At 46.6% G+C, this 14,708-nt stretch overlaps 1 protein-coding gene across 1 annotated transcript in view; it reads left to right on the plus strand.

The window, feature by feature from the left end:
* The window catches only part of LMNB2 (lamin B2), a 36,566-nt gene extending 27,858 nt beyond the window's left edge, over nt 1-8,708 (plus strand). The window contains exons 6-12 of the mRNA XM_069878080.1: nt 312-437; nt 1,129-1,349; nt 1,796-2,087; nt 2,585-2,692; nt 4,057-4,176; nt 5,597-5,698; nt 7,518-8,708. Of these exons, the coding sequence (XP_069734181.1) occupies nt 312-437; nt 1,129-1,349; nt 1,796-2,087; nt 2,585-2,692; nt 4,057-4,176; nt 5,597-5,698; nt 7,518-7,559 (1,011 nt within the window). The 3' untranslated portion in view covers nt 7,560-8,708. The remainder of the gene's footprint in view (nt 1-311; nt 438-1,128; nt 1,350-1,795; nt 2,088-2,584; nt 2,693-4,056; nt 4,177-5,596; nt 5,699-7,517) is intronic.
* Nucleotides 8,709-14,708: the final 6,000 nt, after the last annotated feature.

The following is a 14,708-nucleotide window of genomic DNA, read 5'->3' on the forward strand; positions in this document are numbered from 1 at the left end:
GCATCCCAGGAGCTGTTAGACTGGGATGTGAACGAGGCAGCCTTTGCTCTGACCCAGTATGATTGCTCTTACGATGAACAGGCAGATTGTGTGATCACATGAACCTCAGTATTTGGAAACTGTAAGACAGCCTGAATAAAGGAAAGGCTAATGGACTGTTATTTTAATAGCATAAGCAAATCCTTCAGGAACAGGTCTGAGGGAGATAAAGTATTTCCTTAATGTTATGCAGTTCTTATCCTAAACTTACCGGGTTTCCATTCTAATTAAATATCTTCTGTTTCTTCACTTGTATCAAACTTGCCTTCCAGCTGGAGAATGCCAAACTGTCCTCAGATCAAAACGATAAAGCTGCCGGTGCAGCTCGAGAGGAGCTGAAGGAGGCTCGCATGAGAATAGAATCTCTCAGCTACCAGCTTTCTGGTCTTCAGAAGCAGGTAAAGGGACTACATCTGCTTTCCTCTCTGATAGAGAACACTATTATTTGGGTACATGGAACATTATCAAATACTTTGGGTTGGAAGGGACCTTTCCAGCTGATCTGGTCCAGCCATGCTGCAGCAAGCATGGACATCTTTACCCAGCTCAGGTTGCTCAGAGCCCCCTCCAACCTGACCTTGAATGTTTACAGAGATGGGGTCTCCACTACCTCCCAGTTCCACCTCCCTGTCATGGGCAGGGACACCTCCCACTGGATCCAGTTGCTCAAAGCCCCATCCAACGTGGCGATGAACCCCTCCAGGGATGGGGCAGCCACCACTGCTCTTGGCAACGTGGGCCAGGGCCTCCCCACCATCACAGCAAAACATTTCTCCCTAAGATCTCATCTCAGTCTCCACTCTGGCAGCTGAAAATTGTCCCCCCTCGTCCTATCCCTGTCCTCCTGATCAAGAGCCCCCCCCTCCCAGCTTTCCTAGAGTGCCTTTCAGTACTAGAAGCTGCTCTAAGGTCTCCCTGAAGCCTTCTCTTCTCCAGGCTGAACAACCCCAACAATACATTGCTGTGCTTTCATATTTTCTGAATCAGAGAAATCTTTGTTCTGTTCAGTTAGGAAGGAGATGAATTTTTAGCTATTTTACTGTACCCACGTAGATGCCAACTGTTTTTTCCCTTATGCTGTCCACCTAGGCCAGCGCAGCAGAAGATCGCATTCGTGAGCTGGAGGAAATGATGGCTGGTGAGCGGGAAAAGTTTAGGAAGATGCTGGATGCAAAGGAGATGGAAATGACAGAAATGAGGGACCAGATGCAGCAGCAGCTCACGGAGTACCAGGAGTTGCTGGATGTTAAATTAGCACTGGACATGGAGATCAGTGCTTACCGAAAACTCCTAGAGGGAGAAGAGGAAAGGTGCGTACAGATTCCACGTTCTTTTTGTGGGACTAACAGGTGTTATTTTCATTTCGTATGCTTGTTTTTTTACCATTTGATGTCAGATTTTCTTTCACTGAAGTCATACTGGCTTCACACCACAGTGTATTGTACAGGAGATTTGCAAGTGTTCTCATCTGAACACCACGTTTATGTTATTTTGGTTTTCGTAATGGTCTCGGTGTGTTCAGTGGCAGATACACTGGAGGGGAGGGTTAAGTGATCTGTGGTGCTCTCTTAGCACCGCATTCCATGTTCCATCTCCCAGGATAGCCCCCCACTTCTGTCCCGTGCAGTCCTGACACACAGTGAGACTGCTTTTGGCCGTGGGGGTATGACAGTGGTTACAGAGAGTCCTGTAGTGTTACTGCTTTGTGTGTAGTTCCCTTTTGAGTTCATTAAAATGCTTGCTTTCTTGTGTTAAGGTTGAAGCTCTCTCCAAGTCCCTCCTCCCGTGTCACAGTCTCTCGGGCTACCTCCAGCAGCAGCAGTAGCAGCACTTCCCTTGTTCGCTCTTCCCGGGGCAAGAGAAAACGTCTTGAAACAGAGGAGCTTTCAGGCAGTGGAACAAGCGGAATTGGCACTGGAAGTGTTAGCGGCAGCAGCAGTAGCAGCAGCTTCCAGATGTCCCAGCAAGCTTCGGCTACAGGAAGTATCAGCATAGAAGAGATAGACCTGGAGGGCAAATACGTTCAACTGAAGAACAACTCGGAGAAGGTGAATGTCAGTAGAATTGCTGGAGAACCAGCAGGAGGAGCTGAATTGGAAGGTTACAAGGGCTCTGTGTAGCATGAGTGGGTGGAGTCGCTTGGAGAGCAGGAGCAATGTGCTGCAGTAATGAACAGGACCATTTGAAAGTAGAGCAGTGCAGTGTGCCAGCAGGGGTGTAACATTTGCTGCAGAGGAAGAGAACATAGCTTGTGTCCCAGACATCTACGTGTGTGCTGGTACCTTGCTTGTGTCAACGGCCTTGCCAGCAGAACTGTTCTGCAGGAGACCTGTATCTCTTCAAAGTTTGCTGAATCCTTATGGTATTTACACTTCAGACCGTTAGTGGGTGTAGAATACTTTCAAGTTAGAATGCAGGTGTCTAACAACCATGTCGCTTAATTTATATTTGGATTGTTTTAGCAACAAAGAGACCTAGAGAAGGCCCTGATGCCTGTTTGCTCTGCTGTGCTCACCCTAAATAACTTTTTGACTGTGTCCATCAGGATCAGTCCTTGGGTAACTGGAGACTGAAGAGACAACTTGGAGATGGAGAAGAAATTGCTTACAAATTTACTCCGAAATATGTCCTCAGAGCTGGGCAGACTGTAACGGTAAGTCACACTCGCATCACGCCAACAACGTGTTGGCAAATTCTGTCGATGCTGGGTTGTTGTAAATCTGATATTCGTACAGCCTGATTCTATCTATAATTTCTTGGTTCATGGATCTTGCTTTACAGGAGGGGGGTTTCAGTTATAAAAATGCAGAACAGAAATTAAATTTCTACTTTAGCACTTCAGTCTTTGAAACCATTTCATGCACAGAGAAAAAAGAGGGGACAGGTCAAGGGCTGTTTGTTTTCAACTACCATTGCCCAGGTTTGAAACTCTGATCCTGATCAACCTCTGAATGAAACAGGAACATTTCAGAGCGTTTAGTCATAGAACCGTAGGATAACCTGAGTCGAAAGGGACCCACAAGGGTCATCGAGTCCAACTCCTCTTCAGTGTAGGAGGCTTTGGTTCAGTTTGAGACTTGAACATTCTCAGCCATAGTGGAACAGCTGTTTTCCTAGAATTTCCTGTGTTATTTTCAGTCTGCAGCAGATGTTCTTTCAGAAGAAAAGATGCTTTTCTTTTGATTAGCTCCAGCTATTTCTACTGAAGTATCAATTGGTGAGGCGCATCAAAGATTAAATCCGATATCCTACAAGCTGTATTTTATGTCCTGGCTCCCTACAGCCTAGTCGTTGAGACAGCACTACCAGAAATTTGTATATTCAGAAAAGAATTGATGACTGAAATATTGGAGAATTTTCTCTTTCTCTCACTCATGGAATGGTTTAGGTCGGAAGGGACCTCAAAGCCCATCCAGTTCCACCCCCTGCCATGGGCAGGGACACCTCCCACTGGATCAGGCTGCTCCAAGGCCCATCCAACCTGGCCTTGAACACCTCCAGGGATGGGGCAGCCGCGACTTACATGGGCCAGGACCTCCCCACCTCACTGTGAAGAACTTTTTCTGGATATCTAGTCTAAATCTGCCCCTCTCCAATGTAAAGCCGTTCCCCTTCATCCTATCACTCCAGGCCCTTGTAAAAAGCCCCTCCCCAGCTTTCCTGGAGCCCCTTTCCGCACTGGAAACTGCTCTAAGGTCTCCTTGGAGTGTTTTCTTCACCAGGCTGAACAACCCCAACCTTCTCCGCTTGTCCTCATGGCAGAGGTGCTGCAACCCTCGGATCATCTGGACTCATCGCAACAGTTCCATATCCTTATGTTGGGGATATAATATCTTACTAAATATACTCTTTGCATTACTTGCACAAGTAATGGTTTAGGTCAAGGTGGGGTAAAAATGCCCTTTGAATTCAGAAACGAAACTGGTATGTAGAGAGAAGCAGGAGAATTAGGGGTTTCTGTATATTTAAAAATAAAACATGCCTAAATAGCTAATTACAGAATGTCTTTCTCCCTAGATTTGGGGTGCAGATGCAGGTGTATCTCACAGCCCCCCCTCTGTTCTTGTGTGGAAGAATCAAGGCAGCTGGGGCACTGGAGCAAATATCCGCACATACCTCGTAAACTCCGAAGGAGAGGTAGGCTGTTTGCACCGAACAGAGCTGAGGGCTGGGTTACCTCCCAAACTCTGTATTTTGGGGGTGGGACACACAGCGATGGCAAAATCTTCAGTTTAAGATCCCCCTTCTCAAGTAAGACAGTTCATAACACTGCATGTATCGCTGAGATTTTGGGGAAACTGGAATACTGTGACCATCATGCTTACATCCATTGACATTTTTTTCCCCTATTTTAGAAAAACACTCTGCTAGTAGAGAATTTGTTTAATATTTTGTATTTTAGAAGTACGTGTTTTCAGAAGAGACAAAGAAAATAAGTATTGCTGGTAATTCAAAGCTGCACTATATCAGACCTGCAGTATTCTGGGGTGCGGTGTAGAGGTTACTGTAGGCAGACAGCCATCCTTTTGGTGCTGGAAATCTATCAGAGGTTTTCATTGGGCCCGTGTTCCTGTGTTCTCTGTGTTGTCCTACATCTGCCCACAGCTGATTTTTAACCCCATCCCTGCAGAGGCCTCCTGCAAGGCAGAATCGTGGCTGTTATCCATAAATGTGCTGCTGTCCCAGCGAACTGATAGAAATAGGAAAGAGAAACAGAACACAGTTGTGTCAGTTTTCCTGCTGCCTTCCTTGCTGGCAGTTCTGTGGAGCACTTTGTGCCGGAACTAGCACAGGACAAGGTAGGAGGCAGAGTTGTTTGTAGCAATAGAAAGCCAACTGGCTCTCTGTTCCGATAGAAGTGGTTAAAATCCTATCCAAATCAGCTTGAGATCCGTGTCTCTTCCCACTGGGGCTGCCCTTAGCATCTCTGCTTGGAAAGGTGTGTTTTGGGCAACTTCTTCAACAAGTAGAAGTTTGCCCCCCTGATTTCAAGGGTGCGAGCGTACAGAAGAATTTGTTACTACTAAGAAGTGTTTAAAATAATTCAGTAATAAAGAAAGCTTCCTGGCCTTTTAGAATTCCTTTCAGTGCCTGGTTTGGAAGATCATCCTGATAATTGATATATGGAATTGATACTGAATATTGAGTAGAAATTAGGAATATTCTTAATGCTATGTAATCGTACTGCAAAACTTCACTTTCTGCCACTGTGGTGCCTCAGAATGGCTCCTGGCTGGGTCTGCTGTGAGCTTATATAAAATTGATTAATAGCCACCTGTAGCATGGCTGCTTCCTCTCACATCCCTAGGTAATGATCAAAAATTCCTGGCACTTATTGGAAATTACATTTCCATGCCTTTTAGTGGATAGAAATAAGAATGTTGTTGTGGTTTGCAGGATATTACCAGTATTTGCTTGCATAGGTAGTGTTAAATCACAGGCAAGTTGCTTTAAACCCTCCAAAATTTAGTAGGGTTGTAATATTTAGTACAGCAAAACCTAAAGACAGAGATATAAACTACTGGCCATCTCCTTATCTGTCTGTCATTTTGTGTAGGAAGTCGCAGTGAGAAGCGTCACTAAATCAGTAGTGATGCGAGAGAACGAAGACGAAGAAGATGAAGCAGAGTTTGGAGAAGATGACCTTTTCAACCAACAGGTAATAAGATGCAGCCCCACGTTTAATTTGTGCCTCATTGGTTGGACTAATGAGGCACGAGATTCATGGGCAAACCAGCATTTGCGAGCTCTGAGCTTCCTAGTCCATTTTTCCAGTGGTTGCTTGCAGAGCGCGATCTCAGAATGGCTTGCAGCCCTGCAGTGTTGCTACCATGCTCAGATAGAGTTTCATGGGAGCGATTCTTGTGGGAATGACTGCTTGAATCAGGAATGAATTGAAGATGAATCAGGAATCGGCTCAAGCAGTGGCTGCGGTCAGGTCAGGGTGCCAGGCATCTGTGGAAGTCCATGGCAGATCGCAGCATTGCAACGGCACAAGTTGGTTTTAGGGTTGGTAAATTAGTTTTAGCAGTTTTAGCATTTCTCCCATGCCAGTGTTTGTTTCTCTATAAACAATAGTTTGTGTTGTTCTTGCTGTAAGCAGAAGGTGACCATAGGAAAATACAACCCCTAAAAACCGGGAGCTGGCAGGGGTGGGATGCTGCGGTTGCTGCAAGCTTCAGCTTATTGGTTTATTTTCTGGTAGTATCTACCTGCTGCATCTGAAATCAACCTGTTTTCTGTAATAATGCCACCTGCATGTTCTCATAACCCTTAGTTAAGTACTGTGGAGTAACTGTCCAGCAGTCAGCTGAGTGAAAAGGATAAAGACACTTGATACAAGGGTATCAGAAAATATTGTACATTTATTCCAAGCTCAAGCGGTCTGTCCTCCTGAGCAGCGCCCATCAGGAGCTCTTCTTACACAGAACTCACGCTGTGCAGGGTTGAAGTGGAGTTCTGAAGGCTTTCTTAGTCTTTCGGAAACTGAGTAGCGCAGTTGTAGTATGTATAGTGTAGAGAGAGAGTTGTTGGTTTACAGTGGCTAAACATGAGCCAGCAGCGGCCCAGGTGGCCAAGAAGGCCAGTGGCACCTTGGCCTGTTTCAGAAACAGTCTGGCCAGCAGGTCCAGGGAAGCGATTGTGCCCCTGTATTCGGCACTGGTGAGGCCGCACCTCGAATCCTGGGTTCAGTTTTGGGCCCCTCAGTACAAGAAGAACACTGAGGGGCTGGAGTGTGTCTAGAGAAGGGGCTGGAGCACAGGGGTTATGAGAGGTGGCTGAGGGAGCTGGGGGTGTTTATCCTGGAGAAAAGGCAGCTGCCTCATCGCTCTCTGCAGCTGCTTGAAAGGAGTTTGTGGTGAGGGGGGTGCTGGGCTCTTCTCCCAAGTGACAGCAATAGGGAAGGTTCAGATTGGGCATCAGGAAAAGTTACTTCATAGAAAGGGTTCTTGGGCACTGGTAGAGGCTCCCAGGGCAGTGGTGGAGCCCCCATCCCTGGAGGGATTTTAAAGACAGGCAGATGAGGTGCTCAGGGATTTAGAGACGGCTGGACTCAATCTCAAAGCTCTTCTCCAACCAAGAGATTCTATGATTCTATAAAGCACCTGAAACAGAAACCTTATTTTACCCAAAGAAGAGGCTGTGCAGCCCAGATCTCTCTCAGATGGAAACATGATTTGCGATAATGCAGGGAACTTCCTGCTCTAAAGCAATGACACCACGAATTTGATTTATCCTCTGTATCAGTGTAAAAAGTAGTGTAAAAGAGAGTATCCACTCACTCCAGCGCGGAACACCACAGCCAGAGCAGCAGTGCCTTTGTCCTGGCTGCAGCTGGGACCTCTGCTGGACTCTCTTGCTAGTCGTGGTTTTCCCTGAATATCCCTAAATGACAAAAAAAATCACTTTGAACCACTGCGATGGGCACCAGGCTTACAGTGTAAGAACCAAGCTCAGCTGTGTCTGTCTTATTTCAGGGTGATCCCAGAACGACCTCTAGAGGATGCTCAGTGATGTGAAGAAAGAAAAAAAGAAACCATTATTTGCTATTTTTCTTCATTTATTTCCTTTTATTTTTGCTATTTTTTTCCCTCCAGAGCCACTGAAAACTATTTTTATATGCATCATCTGATTTCTTTGATGTTTACTCCTTGGTACATTTTTCATAAAAAAATTAAAAAAACACCTTTACTGAACAAAACTGCCAGGATTTTTAACAGATCGCTTTATTTTTCCCTCTCTTTTGAAACACTATATTGGAATACAACAGTTTTCCCCATACAGAGTTTAAAGTCTTACGTACAACCCTGCAGCAGAAAGAAAATATTTAGCTAAAATGGGATGAGACTCCTGAGTGTTTGGTAAATCAGTAATTGTGTAAAAAAAACCCAGGATAACGCAACAAAAAAAAAAAGTGAAGAAAGTATGTTCACCTGCAGGAGATGCACAGGGGTGTTTCCTTCATGCCGTACTTTAAGAAATAGTGGTGTCTGGTGTCCTCAGCTTAGGGAGAGCAGAGCCTGCTTTGTTACAAATGCTGCGCAGCAGAGGTGACAGAGGGAAGCGGCGTCGCAGATGTTCTTGGCCCAGGACTGCGACGTCTTGTCCTGCTCCAGGGTTTGTCGGCCTAGTGGTAAAAACTGAGTCTCTCAGCACCTCGGCTGCACATCCTGACTGTAAAAAGTGGAGGAGGGTGGGCTCTCCACGCCCTCTTAAGGTACGGCACTGTCACACCCAGCCTTTAATTGCCTGATTTTCAAGGGATTTTGACATTTTTACAAGTGAGACCTTGTTAAATCATGGGCGTAAGTGGTGATAAACAGCGTTTATGATGTTAAGCATCATGACTTAATGCTTTTGACGCTCAGCATTGAACAGAATGATTATGATTTTAGATGTTAAGAATATTTTTACTTCCGGCGATGATAAATATTGGGGATTTTAAATGTTATCCTGTGTAAATGTTGACATTTTAATCAGTACTAGATGCAGCTTGTTCACACTTCTGTTCAAAGGGACGCTGTCAGATATCCTAAGGAGCTGCATTTGCAAAATAGGACAGAAATAGTTTAATGGCTTTTAAAAGAGTTAAAAGGAATGGCTGTGGGGCAGGACGGGCTTTGCTTTGTGGCATTCAGCTGCTCGAGGTAAAATCTAACAGTGAGGGGGGGATAACGCTTTGTATAAAAAATGCTCTGTATGAGCAGCAGGTGATTTGCATTTGTCTGATGCCTTTTGTGTCTGACAGCGTCCCTTTGGCTTAGGGTTTCTTCTGCTGCACTTGGGAGGAGATCCCTGCCTCCCGTAGGGTTAGTGTTCGTAGAGCAGTGCATCTCGAAGCACTGGGGGAAGTATCTGATTGCTCCAAAGAATGTAGTGGCTGCTGTACCGGCGAGTGGTTCCTCCACCAGTTATTGCTTTGGATACAGAATTTGGATACCATGTGATGCCAGCGTAGAATCCTGTTTTTTACCTGCACTCATGAACTCTGATCTCGTCAGCAAATCGTTCCAACTCATCAAACAGGCGGCAAAGCGTGGCTGTTTTCGGTGGCTTTTGGACATTATGATCTCTGAGCAGCGTTGTGACTGACAGCTGTAACCTAGGAGGGCAGCGTAGTGGCTCTGACTGAGGGCTTTGTAACGCAAGCAGGGTGGGAACAAAGCGGGGTTTAAGCTTATGGCTTTGTTTTGCCATTTAAAAATAAATCGAAGATGCTACTTTTCTCTCTTTGAGTGGGATGACGGAATTACTGAAGAGAAACTAATAGAAAATCAGAATTATGTTTTAATCCATTTTCAGAAGATCCATTAAAAAGCAGAATGCAGATTTGGCTGTTTGGGCTGACGGGAGAACCCGATCGATGTACTTTGCTGTGATTTTCCCACTCTGCTTGAGTAGAAGGTTAAATATGTAGTAAATCATGTCTATCTCTGTAAAATGTATCTAGTGAAATTATGTTTCTCAGACATAACTGTTAGCAATTACCTTTTCTAAATTTACTGTTATGCAAATTAATGCAATCAATATAAAAGTATTTTTGCAATGGCACCTTCCAACCACTGGGCAGCATTTCCCTTTCTGACCCACAGCTCCTATCACACTCACATAATCTTTGAGGGTGTTATGCTTTTTTTTTTCCTGAAGGTCTTGTATATATATTTTTTTTACATCGGCCAGTTCTGAGATCACTCTTTAATTCTTCTTTAAAGTTGTCCTGCGAGTTTACGTTTGATCTGAAACCCTAACGCCGTGTAGGTCCTTTGCATTTTTTCTGTGATGATTTTCTTTGTAAAGGACGGGCTAGGAAAGGCAGCTTGAACAAAGAAAAAACTTTTGCTACCTGAGCCATAGTTTTCTTAGCAGCTACTGTACGAATATTGTGTCTTCTCATAGCCTTAAGGCCTGGTGCTCGCAGATCTGCTGTGATGAGCGCTGTGCCCTTCAGTAACCATCTGCAGGACTTGTCCCTTGACTCAGAACTGTCTCCTTTAGCTCTGGAAACAGTTCAGTTTGTTCTTCAGTACCGTGTGTAGGTACTTAGGGATGTTCAGACAGCAGTGACCGACACTGCAGGAAGAGCTGAATGCCCACAGACCGAGTGTGGGTGATTCTGCACCACGGGGCTTTCTAAATGGCTACTGAAAACGCAAGAAGTAATTCCTAGCGGTAAATTACAAGACACAGTAAAACTACTGTATTCCACATACGTTTTTGTGTGTGCATCTTCTCCAGATGCCGTCCTTTCCTCTTGCTCTTGCTGCTGAGCTTCTGTGTAACGGCACCATCCCTTTAGAGCTGGCGCTCCATGCTGGGAGGGTTTTTGGCTTTACCAAACCAAAAAGCAATGGGTTTATTTCTATCTTTCAAGGACTGGGGTTGTTCAGTTTTGGTTTTTTTAATTTTCAGGATAATTAAAGCTTTTAGTTAAATAAAACCCAGTTCCCCTTGTCCTCTTGTCCTGTTTGAGCCTGTATGTGCATTGCTCTTGAAGAAGCTGGAGGACAGTCAGTATTTCTCCTCCCGTGTTTGGTATCAGGTGTAGAGCTGGAAGGAGAAATAGATATGACTTGTCAGGAGAACAAAATATTTTAAGGCTTCTCTGGTTAGGGCAATTCACCGCTATAGCATTTATCAGAGTAGTTACTTGAGTGTAACTACCCACATGGATGTTTTTATTTCAGAAAAATAAGCAAACAACTTTATTCTGGGTGAAAAAGCTAAAATGATTCCTAAATGATTCTCACTGGTAAAGAAGGAGAAGGAATAAAAGCGTAAGCACAGCAGAATAGTTAATCAATTCCTATTAATAGGTAACAGCCAGTCTCTTCATTGTGTAGATCATACCAGAACATCATATGAAATATGATAAACACGTGCTACCCGCTCCTCGGTCCGTGCCCTTTGAGAATGCCTGTGGTGGAGCGTGTCGGTCCTTCTGCAGAGCCGTGGTGACGTGGCAGCCTGCAGAGTACGGGACGGCCAGCGAGCGCTCGGGCAGCTCGTGCCGCTTCTGTCTCCCTCGCTTATGCGTTCGCTCCTTTCCCTGTTGTGTGACAGCGACTTGTTCCAGGCAGTGGAGCGGCTGTTGTCCCCCAGCGCGCCCGCTCCGGCTGGCTCCGTGCTCCGGCCCTGGCAAAACCAGCCGTTGGCACCGCTCACCTGCAGCCCCAGGTTGCCGTTAGCTGGGAGCCGGCAGCCACGGTTTGTGTTTGTAGCAGGAACCAAAAGTCTCAGGAAGAAACCAAACATCTGCTTCCCGTGAGCTGTGATGCAAAAGCCAGACGAGTGCGTCTGCAGCTCGAAGCAGACCGTACTGTGAACGAGATCCTGTACTGTGCAGGTTTATCCTTGACCAACGGGACACCTCATCTTCAGTTCAGGGATCTCACTGGGTTTGTACACCCTTCTTTCTTCTCCTTAATGCCCACCCCCTCTAAAGGCCCTTTAACTGCAACCTGAGCAGGGGTTGGTTAGGAGAGGCTTGTGGAAGCCCTCTGTGCGCCCCAGAATGTGTTTGTGTGCACCAGACAGACTTTGACGCTGCGTGAAAACACGCGTGCTGTGTGTCCTGTGTCTCTCATGGCCACTTCTCTCCCTCACCCTTAAACTATTCTCTCTCTGCCTTCCTCCCTCTTAAACCATTCTGTCTCTTCTGTCTGTTTCTTCTTTTGAAAGTCTTAACAAAGGTGTATCCGTAGGCGATACTGGATTTCATTGCCACTGTTGGGTCCAAATCCCGTGCGAGCAGGAAACAAAGCCTTGTTGTAAACCAGTGAGTGGAAGGTGAGATAATGATTGCATTTTTTCAAAAGATTGTTTTAGCTGAATTCCAAGACAAATTATATCGGAGAGTTTCTTTTCTCACTTAAAATGGCCTGGGAAACAGAATTTTTATTTGCCCTTCAATATGCTTAGCTTTAAACCAGTTTAAAATAACTTCAAAGTGGTTTTTTTTATACAAACCCATATTTACATGCAATTATTATTTGTAAACGTAATGCCTTTCTTGAAATGCTAAGGTCTAGAGAGTGAAAAGGATGCTTGATATGGAAAGACTCCGTTCAGGATAGCACAAGCAGTGAATTGACTCGGAGTTCAGGAAAATAACGTGTTTTATTGAACGTCCAATTTTTCTAGTTAGCTTTTAATGAAGCGACAATTCAGTGTTGGCAAGGTGGATGTTATTGTGTATTCCAGCTACCCAGATCATCATTACACTAAAATTTACAAGCAATAAGCTCTTTTAAACAAATTTAAGCCAAAATGCTTTCCATTTGGGCACACTAGTACCTTCTCAGTTGAACTCTTGACATAACAGTGATGCCTTGTGACTTGAATGGTGATTTTTTTCGTTGTTGTTGTTTTAACAATTGATACTTCGGTAGCTCTGGCTCGGGGTCACCGCTCGGTTTCACCAATCCCTTGCTCAGCTGCTGCCGCGTCTTGAAGGTTCAAGTTTTTAAAATAAGGAATTGTGAAAAAGGTTTCAAATTGAATGACAGAGACAAAAATGATGAAAACCTTCACGTGGAACTTAAGAAAACTACATAATGATCTAGACTTTACCATTTCAAAGTGGTTTTTTTTTCTTTTTAGAATATGCATGCCAAATGTCTTGTCTTTTTCAATGATTTGTAATATACATTTTATGACTGGAAACTTTTTGTACAACACACTCAAATAAATGTTTTGCATTTTACTAGTTTCCTTCTTTCGTTTGAGCAACGCAGAGGCCACAAGGTGATGTTTCATAGCAGGGAACTTCTGTAGAGGGTGGACAATGAGCCATCCACGCTCCTAAGGGAGATCAGACAAGTCGTGTAGCGCCTCAGGAGCAAAGGAACGTTTTCCTTTAACCTGTACGCAGAGGCAGAGCTCACAGACACTTCAGGGGCTCGAGAGCAAGTCTTAGGAGGAACAGCTGAGGGAGCTGGGGTTGTTGAGCCTGGAGGAGGCTGAGGGGAGACCTCATTTCTCTCTACAACTACCTGAGAGGAGGTTGTGGTGAGGTGGATGTTTGTCTCTTCTCCCAGCTGACAGGTGATAGGACAACAGGGCATGGCCTCGAGTTGTGTCAAGGGAAGTTTAGATTGGACATCAGGAAAAACGTCTTCACTGAAAGGGTTCACATGACCACACATCACTATAAGGTTTCCCAGGGCCTTCTCTGCTCCAGGGACCTTGCCCTCGTCCTTTCTCAACCACGCGATGTTCCCTTGCCTGAAGGTCCCTCTGGATCGCGTCCCCTCCCCAGGTGAATCCGATGCACCACTCAGCTCGCTGGCACCCACAAACTGGCTGAGGACGCACTCGATCCACCGTACCCACCCGTGATGAGGCCATTAAACAGCTCTGCTCCCACAACAGAGCCCTGAGGGACACCACTCGCGTCACAACACTTCTAAGGAGACACCATGAACTGGGAGCTCCTTCCCTAACGCCGAGTTCATTCCTGGGGTGGAAAGAGATCCTCGCCGGCAGGGAGTTGCCCCGCAGCTGCCTGCCCTGCGCTGACCCAGCGTGGCCGCAGCAAGGCCGGGGCACACGGGAAGCTTCTCAACTCCCAGCCCTGGAGCTGAGCTGCCACTAAAAGCCTCCTGTCCCCGGGCTGAGCAGCATCACAGCACCAGCACAACCGTGGAGCAGTCGTCAGGTGTGAGCGGAGCCAGCGAGCGCCTGCTCTGAGGGAGGAGAAAGTCCCTGTTCCCTGGCAAAGTCCAGGGGGAAGAACGGGGCAGGTGGACAAGGTCTCTTGGCTGGAAATGGAAGCAAACAGGTGAATAGCAGCCAGCCCCTGCCATTTCCAGGGGAATAAAACCTTTGTCTCTAAGGCCACCCTGGTGAGAAATCAGCATTAACAGCCCCTGGAGGCAAAAATCATGGAGAAAGTTGAAGAATCGCGGTTCCTCCAGGCCCCGGCAGGCACGGCAGCACTTGCTTTCCCTGCTGTCTGCCCAGCCCAGCCACTCGCACTCCTCCTGCCCACGACGGGATAAGTCAAAGAGGGTGCAGCAAGACGCTGCAGAACTCCAACAACAGCAAAACCAAGCAATGATCAGGCGGTTCCAGGTCTGTTTTCTCCTCTCTCCCTCGCCAAGACCTCAGCCCTGGGGGCTCTTGCCCAGCCGCCTCTTCCCCTTGAAGGCACCAGAGCAGCAGCCAAGGCAGCAGCTTCCACCCTGGAGGCACTGAGGGACCAAGCAGGCAAGGAGAACGTGGCCAACACTCAACTCCAGGCCCTGCTCACTCGTCTCCTGCCCCACTGCCAGCTCTTCTGGGAAGGGGACGGCGCTGCTGGGAAAGAGCTCCCCGTGCCCCCCGCACAGACAGGCTTTGGCCCAGGACAGGAGCTGCTGCAAGCTGAAAGAAAACCAGAGACACGGCGGCTGAGCCCCGTGCCGGCCAGGCTGCAGTGCAGGCTGTGAGCTCTTCCGAAGGGATCGGCAGGGAAGGAGAGCCGGGGGGGCTGTGTGTGTTGGGGAGGGGTTTGGTTGGACACAGCTCGATGGCTGCGATGCGGAGGTCGAGCGCTTATGGGTGAGGATGAGGGTGAAGGCCACCCTTCCATCCTCCCTAAATCTACTCCCCTTCTCCATCCCACCCCTTCCCTCTCTCTAATCCCATTCTTCCACCTCTTCCCACTCTTCCACCTCTTCCCACTCTCC

This window comes from Phaenicophaeus curvirostris, chromosome 28, assembly GCF_032191515.1.
Source record: "Phaenicophaeus curvirostris isolate KB17595 chromosome 28, BPBGC_Pcur_1.0, whole genome shotgun sequence".
In the NCBI taxonomy this organism is placed as follows: Eukaryota; Metazoa; Chordata; class Aves; order Cuculiformes; family Cuculidae; genus Phaenicophaeus; species Phaenicophaeus curvirostris.